Source organism: Castor canadensis, chromosome 17 (assembly GCF_047511655.1).
Source record: "Castor canadensis chromosome 17, mCasCan1.hap1v2, whole genome shotgun sequence".
Classification (NCBI taxonomy): domain Eukaryota; kingdom Metazoa; phylum Chordata; class Mammalia; order Rodentia; family Castoridae; genus Castor; species Castor canadensis.
In genome coordinates this window covers 40402362-40416710 of record NC_133402.1, presented here as the reverse complement: position 1 = coordinate 40416710, position 14349 = coordinate 40402362, and the positions used below count along the sequence as shown (strand labels likewise).

General features: G+C 45.2%; 1 protein-coding gene across 4 annotated transcripts in view; it reads left to right on the top strand.

Moving 5' to 3' along the window:
- Positions 1–14349, top strand: part of Scn5a (sodium voltage-gated channel alpha subunit 5) — a 96640-nt gene that overhangs the window by 73041 nt on the left and 9250 nt on the right. For all 4 annotated transcript variants that reach the window (XM_074059837.1, XM_074059835.1, XM_074059838.1 and 1 more), the window contains 4 exons: positions 6059–6232; positions 9609–9731; positions 11561–11842; positions 14223–14276. In XM_074059837.1, coding sequence (XP_073915938.1) covers positions 6059–6232; positions 9609–9731; positions 11561–11842; positions 14223–14276 — 633 coding nt within the window. The remainder of the gene's footprint in view (positions 1–6058; positions 6233–9608; positions 9732–11560; positions 11843–14222; positions 14277–14349) is intronic.

Below are 14349 nucleotides of genomic sequence, written 5' to 3'. Positions count from 1 at the left end.
ACCACAAAAGTCAGGGTGTTTTTCTATCTGCTTGTTAATACTAAACAATGTTGAGTTCAAGGTAAAAAGCTTGAGATAAGACAATAAAGGACCAACCTACAATGAAAATATTGCTTGGTATTTCATAGCACTTAAATATGTAAAGCAAAAAGCACTGAAAAAAAAAAACAGAAGAAAAACAACAGCAGTGCAATAGTACTAGGAGATACGGTCATAACTTTATTAGCTTTTGATAAATCAATTAGAACAAGACAATGAAAGGCCATAAAATATGTAGAGTTAATAACTTTGATCTAACCTAATAATAGAATAATAATGAACACTTAAATGGTATTATGATCAGGTACTATTTTAAGTGTAAGTATTAATTCATTTAATTCTCACTATAGCCTGAACAGATAGGTACCACTATTAAGCCAGTTTTACAGATAAGAAAACTGTTAGAAATATCAAAAATAGGGGCTGAAGATGTAACTCAGTGATACAGTGTTTGCCTAGCATATGCAGACCCTGTATTCAATTCCCCAGTACCACACACACACACACACACACACACACACACACACACTCAAGAAAGATTAAAAACAAACACTGAAAATGTAAAAGTAATTTTTTAACAGACCAACAGACCTTGGATCATATGGAAAGTAGATTAGTGGTACCTTCATGGATGTTCAGTGAATGAGTAAATCAATCAATTAATCAATCAAAGAGGCCATTCATGGACAAATGATAGCAGTGTGCTATAAATTAAAGATTATGATTCAGGGCTGGGGACATGGCTCAAGTGGTAGAGCACCTGCCTAGCAAGAGTGAGGCCCTCAGTTCAAACTGTAGTATTGAAAAAAAATGATGATTCAACAAATTCTATCTATCTGAGAGCTATAAAAATAAGAAAAATAGAGGTGGGGGAAAAATGGACTCTAGCCTGCTGAGGATACTGCACATGGAATGCAGGTAAAGGCGTACAGAGAGGACAATTCATAAACACTTTATCATCAAACAAAAAGAATGGAAATTATTTAATTCAAGAAATTAGAAACAGAACCACAAAATAATCTTAAGGAAATCAAAGGAAGTAATTAACAAAATTAAAACGTACATTAATTAGAAAATAGGTAGTACATTGATATATAATTCCAAAACTGATTTCTTGAAAAAATTAAAATAATCAAATAGATAAACCGCTAGCCAATCTAATTTCCCATATCTCCATAGGTGGTTCTTTCACACCCTCTAGGAAGTAAATAATTCTAGTTCTATTTAAAATATTCTAGTGTATGAGTAAAAGGAAAGTCTATAAATGGCATCTATAAAAGCTAAGTAATGCTGATTGTTAAACTTCAAAAGGAAAATAATAGACCTACTTCATACTTATGAATAGTGATGCAAAAACATTTTTTAAAATATGTGCAAATAGAATCCAATAATATATTTAAAAGTTTAAATATATCATAGTTAAGTATATTCTAAAATGTCAGAACGGCGTCATATTAAAAAATCTACTTATAGGAATAAAATTTTTTTAAAAACCACATGATTATCTCAAAGAATCTGTTTAAAACTCTGGCAAAAATAGAAATAAGATGTATTTTCTTCATTTAGCGAAAAACTCTCAAGTTCATTTCTATTATCATTAATAGTAAAACACTTGAAACATTTTCATTAACGTTAGGAATATGAAAAGGGCCATTTAACTACATTTTAGCCATTGCTCATTATTTCATAGTAATCTTTAAGGACCAGCCAGTGCAACTAATCAAGAAAATTAAATACAAGGTGTAAAAATTGGGAAAATGGAAGAATGAAAGCTAGTGCAATCAGTTAAATGTAAAAGCAAGAATTTACAATAATCAGAATTGGGCAGGGTACTGGTGGCTCACATCTGTAATCCTAGGTACTCAAGAGGCAGAGATTGGGAGAATTTCGGTTTTGAAGCCAGCCTCCTGGTTCACGAGACCCTATCTCAGGAGGGAAAAGAAAATACAAAACAGGGCTGGTGGAGGGGCCCAAGTGGTACAGTGCCTGCCGAGCAAGCCTAACAAACGTGAGGCCCTAAGTTCAAACCCCAGTAGCACCAATAAATAAATAAATAAAAATAAAAATTGGGACTGGTGATAGAGCACTTTACTTAACATGTTTGAGGTCCTGGGTTTGATTCCTAACATTGCAGAGAGAAAGAATTAAAATAACACAGATGTATCACTATTTGTGGGTAACATTGCCTATAAAAATTTTAAAGCCTATTCAAAACATTATGTGGCCAGTTATAAAAGTATACAAAGCATTGTTGGTATTGTTTTATACTAATAGCCAAACAATTTAGTCACAAATAATAGTTCTCAAATATTGCTTACCTGCCAGGCACTGTAAATATAAAACAATGGAATAAATAGAAGAGAGGTACATGAAAAAATATAAAACTTTGACAAGAAGTATTAAAAAAAAAAAACAAAAAACAAATAGAGGACATGCTCTGGTCTCAGGTAGGTAGACTCCATATCAGTTCCTAAGGCACCTAATAGATTCCACGCAATTGCAATGCATTGTCTACACTTTCCAGTGAATTTGACAAAACCTTGCTGATGTTTATCTTGAAAATTACAAAAAAGGTCCAGGGAGACTCATGTGACATTAATTCAGGAACAGACAGCACCAGAACCAGAGAAGAGGGTATAGCTTTGGGTTCCATCCCCAGCACTGCAGAAACAACAAGTGCAAAACATAGGGAAAGCTGATGAAATTGACTTCTCATGAGTGGATTATTTCAGAAAATATTGGGACCGTTAACCAGCCATTCATAAAAACATATTTACTCTTAATGAAAATATATTAGATATTTTAAAAGTATAATATAATAAAATGTAACCACAAAGCTTAAAAAGAAGAGGAAAAGAAAAGGATTCTCTTTTCTAGCCTTGGGATAGGCAAGGGCTTTCTCAACATGACACCAAAGATTTTACTAAAAGAAAATTATAACAAATGATATAACTATTCAATGGTATAATAATAAATGATAATGAGATGTGGTAAACAAAAGTAAACAAGATTTAGAAGTACACAACAAATTATGATAAAGTGTATCAAACAAAGAGTTACTATACCCAAATAGAATTGCCCTCAAAAGTAGGCAAAGGGTATGAACAGGTAGTTCACACTGCAGACACCCAAGTCAAAAATGTCAGGCCAGATGTAGTGGTGCACACGTGGAACCCCAGCACTCAGGAGGCCAAGGCAGGTTCTTGAGTTTAAGGCCATCCTGGGCTATATAGAGAGCCCTGTCTCACTCCCCCACCCCTCAAAAAAAAATGTCAGCATCACTAATAATAAAATATAAAAAAAATATAATTTTCATTCATTAGGCTGGGAAAAGTGAAAAAGGAGAAAACCATCAGTGTTGGGGGAACAGTAGGGAAAGAGCCACGTTCTCGCTCTGTGGATGGTGTATAAATCAGCCTCCTGTTCTGAGGGCCCGTTCCCATTCTGTACCAAAACCCACCTTTGACCTGGCACCTGAATTCTAGACAAGTATCCTCAACAGATAGTGAGGCACGTTGTTCAGTCTCTGTTCTTCCTGTTAGAGGTAAATTGGAAATGAATGACACGTACAGTGAAGAGGGTTATTATCTAAGTAAATAGTAGCATGTGCAAATGTCAAAGTACCAGGAAGCTTTTTAAAAGACTGACAGGTATTATTGTATATATTTACACTATTGAGTGAATAAGTGTTCACAATAGAATCTTTGATGGAAATTGGTTTTTCAAAGCAAATATTTAGTATATCTTATGAAATTGTGTATTTGTGTATGTGCACACATGCATATGCACACAGATATATAAATAGTGTCAAAAAAGAACTCACCTAAATGTTAGTAGTGGTGACTTTAGTGTCATGAAATTGGAAATGCCAATTTTGATAATTTCTATATTACTTAACTTTTATAAGAAGCACATATTTTTATGTCAGAAAAAAGATCTACTTTTTGGAATAGTTCCCAAAGTCCATTTGGAACTGAGTTATACCATTGTGCCTTCCGTACTGACCCAGTTAGCTCTCTGCAAGCCTTAACTGTGCATCCCCAGCCACCACCACTAGCAGCACTGACCTTGTAGCTCACAGAGGCCCTTAAGTCACATGAAGGCCAAGGGGGGGAGGGGGGTGACAGTAGGAGGCCACTCCACAGGGCCCTTGGTGATGTGTTCAGTTGCCTGGGCGGGGAGCCTCCAGGCACACTGGATGGAGAAGGAGCTGTGCAGTAGTGGCACAAATCGGAAGGTGGAGGTGGAAGAGGGCAGCCAGGAGCCATTGGACTGTTCCTGTTGGCTTGGATCTTGTTTGTGGCAGGGATGAAGAAGTAGGGAAAGACTTGCAGTGTCTTTTAGCATCTTAGAAACTTTTGGAACCCAGAGCCTCATGCATGCCAGGCAGGTCCTCTGCTGCTGAGCTACATCTTTGATTCCTAGCTTCTGAAGAGAAGGTTTGACTACATGTAGACTTGTGCTCCCTACATCTCAGAACTAAGGCCACTTTTACCATCATTTGCTTAAAATTCTGCTTTAGACCACCTCTCACTGGCCTGTTTAAAATACACTCATTGTAAAGGGAAATAATTGTAATTATAATTAGAAGCTAATCTTACTTCCTATGAAAACTATGTAACTGTATAAAGTAAATAGAATGAAAACAAAACAAAAACAGTTTGGGATTTGTTTTCTTTTGGCAGGGGGGAACATTACTGGGGTTTGAACTCATGACTCATGGCCTCATGCTTGTTCTACCACTTGAGCCATCCCATCATTTTTACTGTTAGTTTGGTTTTTGGATAGGTCCCCCACTTTTGCCCAGGCCAGCCTCAGACCACAATCCTCCTACCTCTGGCTCCCATAGCTGAGATTATGGTGGGGAATACACCACTGCACCCAGCTGTCAAAAATGGTTTTATATGTGTCCAGCAGAAAGCAGTGAGCTAAGCCTGCACACCCTCCCTCTGTGTTAAAATGGGAAATGGGCAAGTTTCAGAAAGGTTAATCTTAAAGATTCTATAGCCTAGAAGTGACCCTGTTCCTTAATTACAGAAAGGAGCATTCTTTTTTTTTTTTTAATTCATTCATTCACATGTGCATACATTGTTTGGGCCATTTCTCCCTCTGCCCCCTACCCCCAAAGGAAGGGGCATTCTTTTTTTTTTTTTCATTTTTCTTTTATTATTCATATGTGCATACAAGGCTTGGTTCATTTCTCCCCCCTGCCCCCACCCCCTCCCTTACCACCCACTCCACCCCCTCCCGCTCCCCCCACTCAATACCCAGCAGAAACTATTTTGCCCTTATCTCTAATTTTGTTGTAGAGAGAGTATAAGCAATAATAGGAAGGAACAAGGGGTTTTGCTGGTTGAGATAAGGATAGCTATACAGGGCATTGACTCACATTGATTTCCTGTGCGTGGGTGTTACCTTCTAGGTTAATTCTTTTTGATCTAACCTTTTCTCTAGTTCCTGGTCCCCTTTTCCTATTGGCCTCAGTTGCTTTAAGGTATCTGCTTTAGTTTCTCTGCGTTAAGGGCAACAAATGCTAGCTAGTTTTTTAGGTGTCTTACCTATCCTCACCCCTCCCTTGTGTGCTCTCGCTTTTATCATGTGCTCATAGTCCAATCCCCTTGTTGTGTTTGCCCTTGATCTAATGTCCACATATGAGGGAGAACATACGATTTTTGGTCTTTTGAGCCAGGCTAACCTCACTCAGAATGATGTTCTCCAATTCCATCCATTTACCAGCGAATGATAACATTTCGTTCTTCTTCATGGATGCATAAAATTCCATTGTGTATAGATACCACATTTTCTTAATCCATTAGGAAGGGGCATTCTTAACAGGCACTCTGCCTTGCTGTCCACCTTACCAGGGAGAACCATTTCCTGCCCCACCCATGGTGTACACCACACCTGGAAGTCTGATCTAGTCTTTGCCTCTGCTCTCCCCACTCCTGGCAGCAACTATTGTTAGAAACAGGCCTCCTGTCTGGTCAGACACTGTATCCACCTGTCGCTTTGCCCCCAGGCCTTTGAGGACATCTACCTGGAAGAGCGGAAGACCATCAAGGTCCTACTGGAGTATGCTGACAAGATGTTCACCTATGTCTTTGTGCTGGAGATGCTGCTCAAGTGGGTGGCCTATGGCTTCAAGAAGTACTTCACCAACGCCTGGTGCTGGCTGGACTTCCTCATTGTGGACGTGAGTGTGGGTGCCAAGGGAGCACACCATGGAGACCCATTGCTGGATGAGGGCTGAAGCCAGCAGGTGGAAGTGGAGGCACTCATCTGTACTGTGGGCAGGCAGAGGGCAAAGGAAGCCAGGAGTCTAAGACCCAGGTCCTGACCTTAGGGCCCCAGTCTGGAAGAAGAGAAGCAGGAGTCCTGGGTCCTGCCATCAGAATCCCTGAATTGGAGTAGAAGGAGGGGAAGATCTGGGCTCTTGCTTCTGGGAGAGATAGTCTGAGAGCAGTCAATGTAGTGGTGTGAGCCAGGGAGGAACAGGAAGCATCCTCTTGGGGCCGCCCACCCCATGGTGAACTGCAAAGTGTTGCAGGCCCTCTTGGCTCACACCGGGGGCATCTAAGGAAAAGGTTGGAGAAGGGATCCTGGGCAGGCTCAAGTAGAAGGAACGACTGGGAAGAAGGATGTGGGTCACCTATGAAGAGAGGGAGCATGAACACTGGCTACAGTGGCTGCCTGGGCAAGTGGGCAGATGGGAGACCTGGTCTGCCTGGGTGTGTCCAGGCTGTCATGTCTTCTGAGCACCCAGTTGGTAGATGAGGTGGAAAGCTCCAGCCCCAAGGCTCCCTGGCTCCAGGACTGCAGGCTTCACAGGGGTCTTGAGCAGCTCTGAGTAGGATGGTTGCCAGAGGAGAAAACAGGGCTCAGGTTGTGAGCAACACCCAATCTCTCACTAGGGCAGAGGCAGGAGGCCCAGGCATGTGCATCCCTGCAGAGGATCCTGCAGGACAGAGCAAGGATCAAGATCTGCAGAATGGAATGACTTTCTAGAAGGTGCAAGTTTGCCAGTGGCTTCTACCATTGGGATATTCTTATCAGCTGGAGCAATCTTTCAGTTATAGAAGAGGCTTAGGCCTGTGCTCAATCCCCACATCCTACTCAGAGGCCGAAGGAGGGGTTAGCCCCCTGTAGGCTTGGTTAGACTTGGTTAGGCTTGGGCAGCCAGGAGCCATTGGACCTTCCCTGTTGGCTTAGACACAGGTAGACCTAGGCCACAAACCCAGGCAGGAGGCAAACCATGATGGTTTGGCAGGGGAGGCTCTGCAAGCAGGAAAATATGCAGAAACACAGACTCCAGTCCTTGGGCCTCCAGACCAACATCTCTCTCTTACTTCAAGTAGTGAGGATGTTAAGACTAGGATGAGGGGGGCTAGAGTGGTGGGAGTAGGCTGACCCAGCCTTCAGAGCCTTCCCAAGTGAAGGAGAGGACCCTGAGGCCTCCCTATTGAGAGACCAAAGCAGGGCCTGGGCTGCCTGGCCCACTGTTCCTACAGTTTCTAGGAGAGTTGGGTCTCCAGGGCAGTCCAAGGGCATCTGCCAAGACTTCTGGGGAAGGCACTGCCAACTACCTGCTACCTGGGGAGCCCAGGGCAGGGAGAGGGAACCCATGTAGGGAAGAGAACAAGCCTGTGGAAGCAACTGGGTCACAGCAGAGACGGGCTTCACCCACGGTAGGGCAGGAGAAATGGCACTGGAGTCCAACTTTCCTGACACTGACTGTGCTGCCTGGGAAAGGTGGTCTCAGGGCTCAGAGTCTGGAGAAGGTGCAGTTTTCTCAATAAATGCATCCATTAGGTGCAAGTACTCTGGTAGGTGCTGGGGACCTCAGGGATCAAAATGGACAGAAACTTCTGCCACATGGGAAAGGTGAAGACAAACAATAAACTCAAGAAAGAAGCCAATTTTGTTATGTTAAAAGTGATATGTATCAAGGAGAAAAAGGAGCAAGGGAAGGGAAGGGGATTAAGAGTTCTATGACCCAATGGGCAGGGTGGAGGGGAGGCGCAGGCCACAACTTTAAATACACTGACCAGGGTGGGCCTCCTAAGGTGACATCTGAGCAGATCTGAGGGAAGTTGTGGTTAGCCAGGCAGAACATTCCAGGCAGTCATTGGAATAGCAGTGCAAAGGCCCTATGGCTGGAGCATTCCTGGCAGAGTTAAGGAACTGCAAGCAGTCCAAAATGGCTAGAACAAAGGGAAGGCAGGAGAGGGTATCAGATGACCTGGAGAGGGGTGGGTTATGTAACAAAGCCATGGGGTTCTATTGAGAATGCAATGGGGAGGCATTGGAGGGCTTTAAACAAAAGAGTAGCATGCACTGGCTTGTTCTTAAAGGGTCAGTGTAGAGGCAGAGAGAGGGCACAGGATGAAGTAGGGAGAAGGGTTAGGAGACTCTGGCATTAACCCAAGCAGAGATGATGTTGCCTGGTCAGGAGGATGGCAGTAGATGTAGTAAGAAATTTTTAGATGTCTGATGTATTTTGGAGGCAGAGCCAACAGGAAATCCTGATGGGTTAGACATAGGGTGTCAGAGACAGAAGAGGCAGGAATGATGCCAAGTCTGTGTCCTGGACAGCTGGAAGGATGGGGTCACTATTCACTGAGATGGGGAGACTAGGAGTAAAACAGGTGGGTGAGCTTTGCAAAGAAAAGAGATGACAAGGGTGGCTGGTCAGGAGCAGGGCTGGCAGCCTGGCTAGATTTGGTGCTCTGGAGGTCCCGCCCACTAGAGGAGGTCCCCTGAGATGCCTTTCTGCCTTTCTGGGAATGGAGACCCACAGGCTGGCACCCTTGAGGGATGGGTGGACGTAGTACTGGGGATCCTCCTCCTCCAAGCCCTTCAGCCAGCCCTCTGCTACTTGGTGCTTCCAAATCTGGGGAGAAATCTGGGACGTAGGGCCCTGTCTACAGCCCCCCGCCCCCCGGGTGCCCTGTGTACCATGATGGAGTTCATTGACTGTAGGGTCATCAGGCAGGAAGCCATTTCCAGCCTGCAATCCCAGGCCCATGGGAAATAAGGCAGAGAAGCCCATGGAGCTTCAAGGAGATGAATTCTGGGGCAGAAGGAGCAGAGAATGAAGGCACCATCACTGCCATGTCCTACCTGTGTGTTCCTCCTTGAAGATGGAATATTTCAGAGGCCAGCATTGGGGAGGGGCCCCAGGACTACCTACTGCTCATGTGCAACCCAGGGTTTCTTCTTCAAAAGAGCCTTCTCTGGGGGAGGAAGCCCAAGAATTTGGTTTAAAGAAAAGCATGAGGGACAAGAAGCCCTGACAGGGTGGCTTTGGAACTCAGTGTTCTTGTGTGTGGAATGGGGATGGTGCACTCCAGCATCATGTTAGTGGGGCTATCACAGAGCACCATGTGAAGTGCACAGAGCAGACTCCCAGAAAGGTGAGAGACCAAGACACTCCTGGCTCTGACTCCAGGAAGACTAGCCTGGTGCGTAATAGTCCTATGATGATCATCCAGCCTGTCTGAAGTGAGCAAGAGCTCTGCCATCTGTCTCTAGAGCTATCCCCATCCTTCAACCTCTGCTTTCTTCCATAGGTGTCCCTGGTCAGCCTGGTGGCCAACACCCTGGGCTTTGCCGAGATGGGCCCCATCAAATCACTGCGGACATTGCGTGCACTCCGACCCCTGAGGGCCCTGTCACGATTTGAGGGCATGAGGGTAAGTGGAGCTGCTGCCTTCATACCAGGTAGGGAGAGTGGTCACACTGAGGGACCCCCAGGCTCAGCTTACTGACCAAAAGGCCCAGCCTGAAGCTGGGACAGTAACCTGGGTAACTTGGTAGGAGCATGGTCCAGAGTCTCCAGGAGAAGCACAGCTGGGTTTGGGGCACCCAGAGGGTAAAACACTGTTGAGAGTTGTTTCCCCCAACACACATACCCATGGTTCTCATCTCCAGACCTGGGGGCTCCAGTGAAGGCCAGGGGATCCCTGGACAGGGAAAGGAAGTGAGAGTTCACTGGGCATGGGTGTCTTGGTGACACCCCAGCCCCCCTGGCACCCAGAGTGCCTCCACTTCTTTTGTGCTGAGGCGCCCTATCTCTCGGTGCCCACTCTGCACGCTGACCTGTCTCCACTGCTTCCTAGCAAACACAGGCTGTGTTCCCTCTGTCTGTGGTGGTGGGTGCTATGATAGAAAGGGTGCGGATGGGCTCACAGCAAGCTATACCTCACTGTCAAGGATGAATTTGCAGAATGGGATGCTATGTGCTTCCTAACTCTTTTGTGCTGTTATCTTAGAGCAGTTCCCTAGGCGTTTTTCAGGTCACCACATTTTCCCAAAGAATGTGACATATAAGGCAAATTTAAAAGCCCCAAGAAAAAAACATTAGCTGTAGTATACATCAGGAAAACAAACATGTATGTGTGTGTGTGTGTGTGTGTGAGCATGGTTTTGGTTTTTGTAACAAAGCATGCACAATTCCGTGTAGCTGCAGAAGTTACATCTGTTGTCTCATTGTTAGAGAAGGCAACATCAGAGGACTCACCATTTGGCTGATGACTCTGAACCTTGCCCATACCCCCAGAGAAATACACTGATTATTCCTGGTGGGAAACCACCTACAAGCCACTAATTGAACTAGAGTTAAATGTCTTTTGGGAGCTAGGACATTTGATTCCAGAGGGACACAGGGAGACAGGTGCCGGGGATGCCTTATGTGGCCATTGGCCACAGAACCAGCCAAAGGCAAACTCCTGGGCTTCCACCCTCCTCCCAGGAAGCTTGGTGCTATAGAGAGCCAGTTATCCCACTCTGTTCTGGGACCGTGATACCTGCTGTAAAACAGCACTTTTCCTCATGGCATCCGGGCCATGTGGACCACACCATAGAGCCCTTACCAACTCCACTTCCATCTGCGTGGTAAACACCTTCCTGACTCACAGACAGCTGGACTCTGTGCCTGAGTGGGTGGAGCACCCCTATGCATGTGGCAGGGAGTCTTTTCCTGGGAGCTGAGTTTAAATGAAGAGTATAAGGCTGTGGTTCCATGGGGTCAGACAGTCCCACACTAGGGAGTGAGGCACAGGGGGAACCATGCCACCTGCCCTCAGGAGTCCCCTGGGTATACTTTAGGGAGGAGCCCTAAATGAGCTCAGAGAGGGCAAGCAGTGGGATTGACACGAGGCCCAGGCTTGGGATACGTGTTTAGAGGTCCTTTTCTATCCGATTGCTAACATACTCAGCTAGCAGAGAGCCTGTTTTTAAGAAGACCAAGTTTTGAAGGTTATGGACACAGCAGGGCAGGGAAAGGAAAGGCACATGCTCTGGACTTGAGTCAGACTTCAGGGTGCAAAGAAAAAGGCGCAATATGCTCTCTCACTCCCCGCTAGGGTGCTAGCCATGGGGTGGGGGGCTCTCCCCTGACCATACGATCTGCATTTGCACCCCACAGCCACCTGTAGCCAGGGAGTTCATTCAGTAGGGGTCTTGAAAAGGGCACATGCTCCAGGCACCCCCAAGAACTGAGTATCCTCTCTGTCCACTTGAGGTGGTGGTCAATGCCCTGGTGGGCGCCATCCCATCCATCATGAACGTCCTCCTGGTCTGCCTCATCTTCTGGCTCATCTTCAGCATCATGGGGGTGAACCTCTTTGCCGGGAAGTTCGGGAGGTGCATCAACCAGACTGAGGGAGACCTGCCTCTGAGCTATACCACTGTGAACAACAAGAGCGAATGTGAGTCCTTCAACGTGACCGGCGAATTATACTGGACCAAGGTGAAAGTCAACTTTGACAACGTGGGGGCCGGGTACCTGGCCCTTCTGCAAGTGGTAAGTCCTGGAGAGAAGGGACTTCCTTCCTCCCTATGGCCTTCCAGCAGCACATGTCTTCATCCCTGGTGTGGGCAGGAGGGGGTAGTGGGGCCACACTGGATCTATATAATAGAGTCACGGGGCCCAAAGGAAGTTAAGAATTTTTCCAGGATTGGGCTCCTCATGAAGGCCCAGATTTTCAGTTCTATAGCAGATGGCACATTTGCCAAGGGGCAGGGCATGGATGTCAGGTCAGCACTGCTGCAGCATCAACTCCCCAGCCAGCAGTCACATGGACCTCTTCAGGTTCTCCTATAAGCAGGGTGATGGCACAGGTTAGAAATGAAAGGCCATCAACTCCCCAGAGGCTATTAGCAAATTTGTGACTATGGCCATCTCTCTGTCTTGTGTCATTTAAAAAAACATGTTTACTTTTATCTTTGTTGTACAAGATATATGATGTTTAAACCAGTCCTTCTAGAGTTTCCATTGGTCTTGAAAATAGGATAGCTTCAGTGATTGCAACACATGTCATAAAGTAAACCCACCATTAGCTTTGAAAACAGAAATGCAAACAACCATAATGCATAAAGCTGCAGCTTGCTTGTCTTGTTACCCCATTGTAGGCCCCGACACCTGTGTCTAGTCCTCTGAAAACTTTTTGTGCACCCATTCACACCTCCCCCATCTCTTAAATCCTAATAGTAGCACCAGAAAGACTCCCCTGCAGTGCCTACTGCAGAACAGGATTAAAGCCAAACCCAGAGAGCTGTCTGTCCCTGTAACTGTCCCTGTGGATATCAGAACTTTGGAAGGAAAGACCCCTTTGTAGACTGAGAACTGCCCACTAATCAGTGGCCAGGAAGAATTCAGTCAGAAGTGTCTTGTCACCTTGGGAAGTTCTCAAAAGTTACCAAAGCCTTTCCTGGCCTCTTTTTCACAGGTGAGGACCCATAGATGACAGAGCTTGCCCATCTGCCCTGCTATGTAGTCAGCTTTCCATTACTGTAGCAAATACCTGTGTTAATCAATTATAAAGAAAGTAAGTTTGTTTTGGCTCCCAGTTGTGGAGCCAGTCCATGATTGGTGGCCCTCTTGCTTTTAGGCCTGTGGTAAGGCAGTAGTACATTGTGACAAAAGTGCATGGTAGAGCAAGCTGCTTTCCTCATGACCATGAAGCAAAAGAAAGGAAGAGGCTGGAATCCCCCTATCCTCTGCAAGGGCACACCTCCAATGACCTGAAGATCTCCCACTAGGCCCCACCTCCCAATAGTACCAAGCTTTTAACATCTGGACATTTGGGGTATTCCAGATCAAAATTATAGTACCTGCCTGCCTCATAAAAACTCTTAGATACAGAAAGTTTGTGTAACTAACCTTGTGGTGACCGAATTAGAGTTTGCCAAGAACACAGTGAGACTCCACTGGGTAGTCAGTCTTACCACCAAGCTTGTCTTGGGCTCTTTCTGAGTCTTCATAGCAGAACTGGGGCCACACCAGGGCCCTATCTCATTCATGTAGACTGCCTTCCTCTTAGTGGTGCTAGAGCCAGCTTATGCCAGCTCACAGAGCTGATTGTTACATTTGCAGAAATCTTGCATGTTGGTTATTAAACATGACCATTATAAAAAAAATCATTGAACTTTATAATTAACTCAATGATGTTAAAATAATTACTTTTTAATCAACACCTGTACTGTGGATTTTATTGTTATTATATCTGTACAGTGGAAATACTGTAATGCTGTGATCCTATGCATCTCTTTCCAACTCTGTTCAGTAACCTCACATTGGCAACTTGAAATCAATCATGGTGGAAATATCAGAGACACTGGCAAACACAACAATGAGGATGTTTCTTTCCTCCCAGAAATCCAATTGCTAGGCATTTACCAACACAACACTGGAAAAAAGCCCCTTAAGTACAAGGCAAGGTTAAACTTAATTCCTCAGGGTCTTCCTTTGAAAGCCCATGGTGTAGAAGCCACATGGTTCAACATCCCCCATATGCATGGCACAGGGGTCAACCCCAAGCTGAGACACAATCCAAGCCCCACCTCTTAGACCCTATGTTGTGTTAGAATCTAAAATATATATGGGTTGGAAGGGCAGACCTTCCTTAGCCTTGCCACACTCTAAACCCTCACCTGAGATGTTGATTTCTCACAGCATAGCTTTCTAGGGATGTCTGCTCAGCTGCTTCCCATGTACCCCTAGCCCTAAACAAAGTTTTTCCCTGGGCCACCAGTCATTTGGACACTACCAAATGGGTGCAGCGGGGCCTGCTTGCTTCTCCTAGGAGGCTCTTTCCTGACCTCATCTGTCTAGACAGAAGCCTTATGTAGCTCAACGAAGATGTAGAGTTAAATACTTTCTTCATGTTCTCTTTTCTTTCCAGGCAACATTTAAAGGCTGGATGGACATTATGTATGCAGCCGTGGACTCCAGAGGGGTAGGTTGTCACACTGGACTCTCCCACCAAACTGGGTATCTGAAGCTGCAGGCTTTGTGATCACCAGGGAATC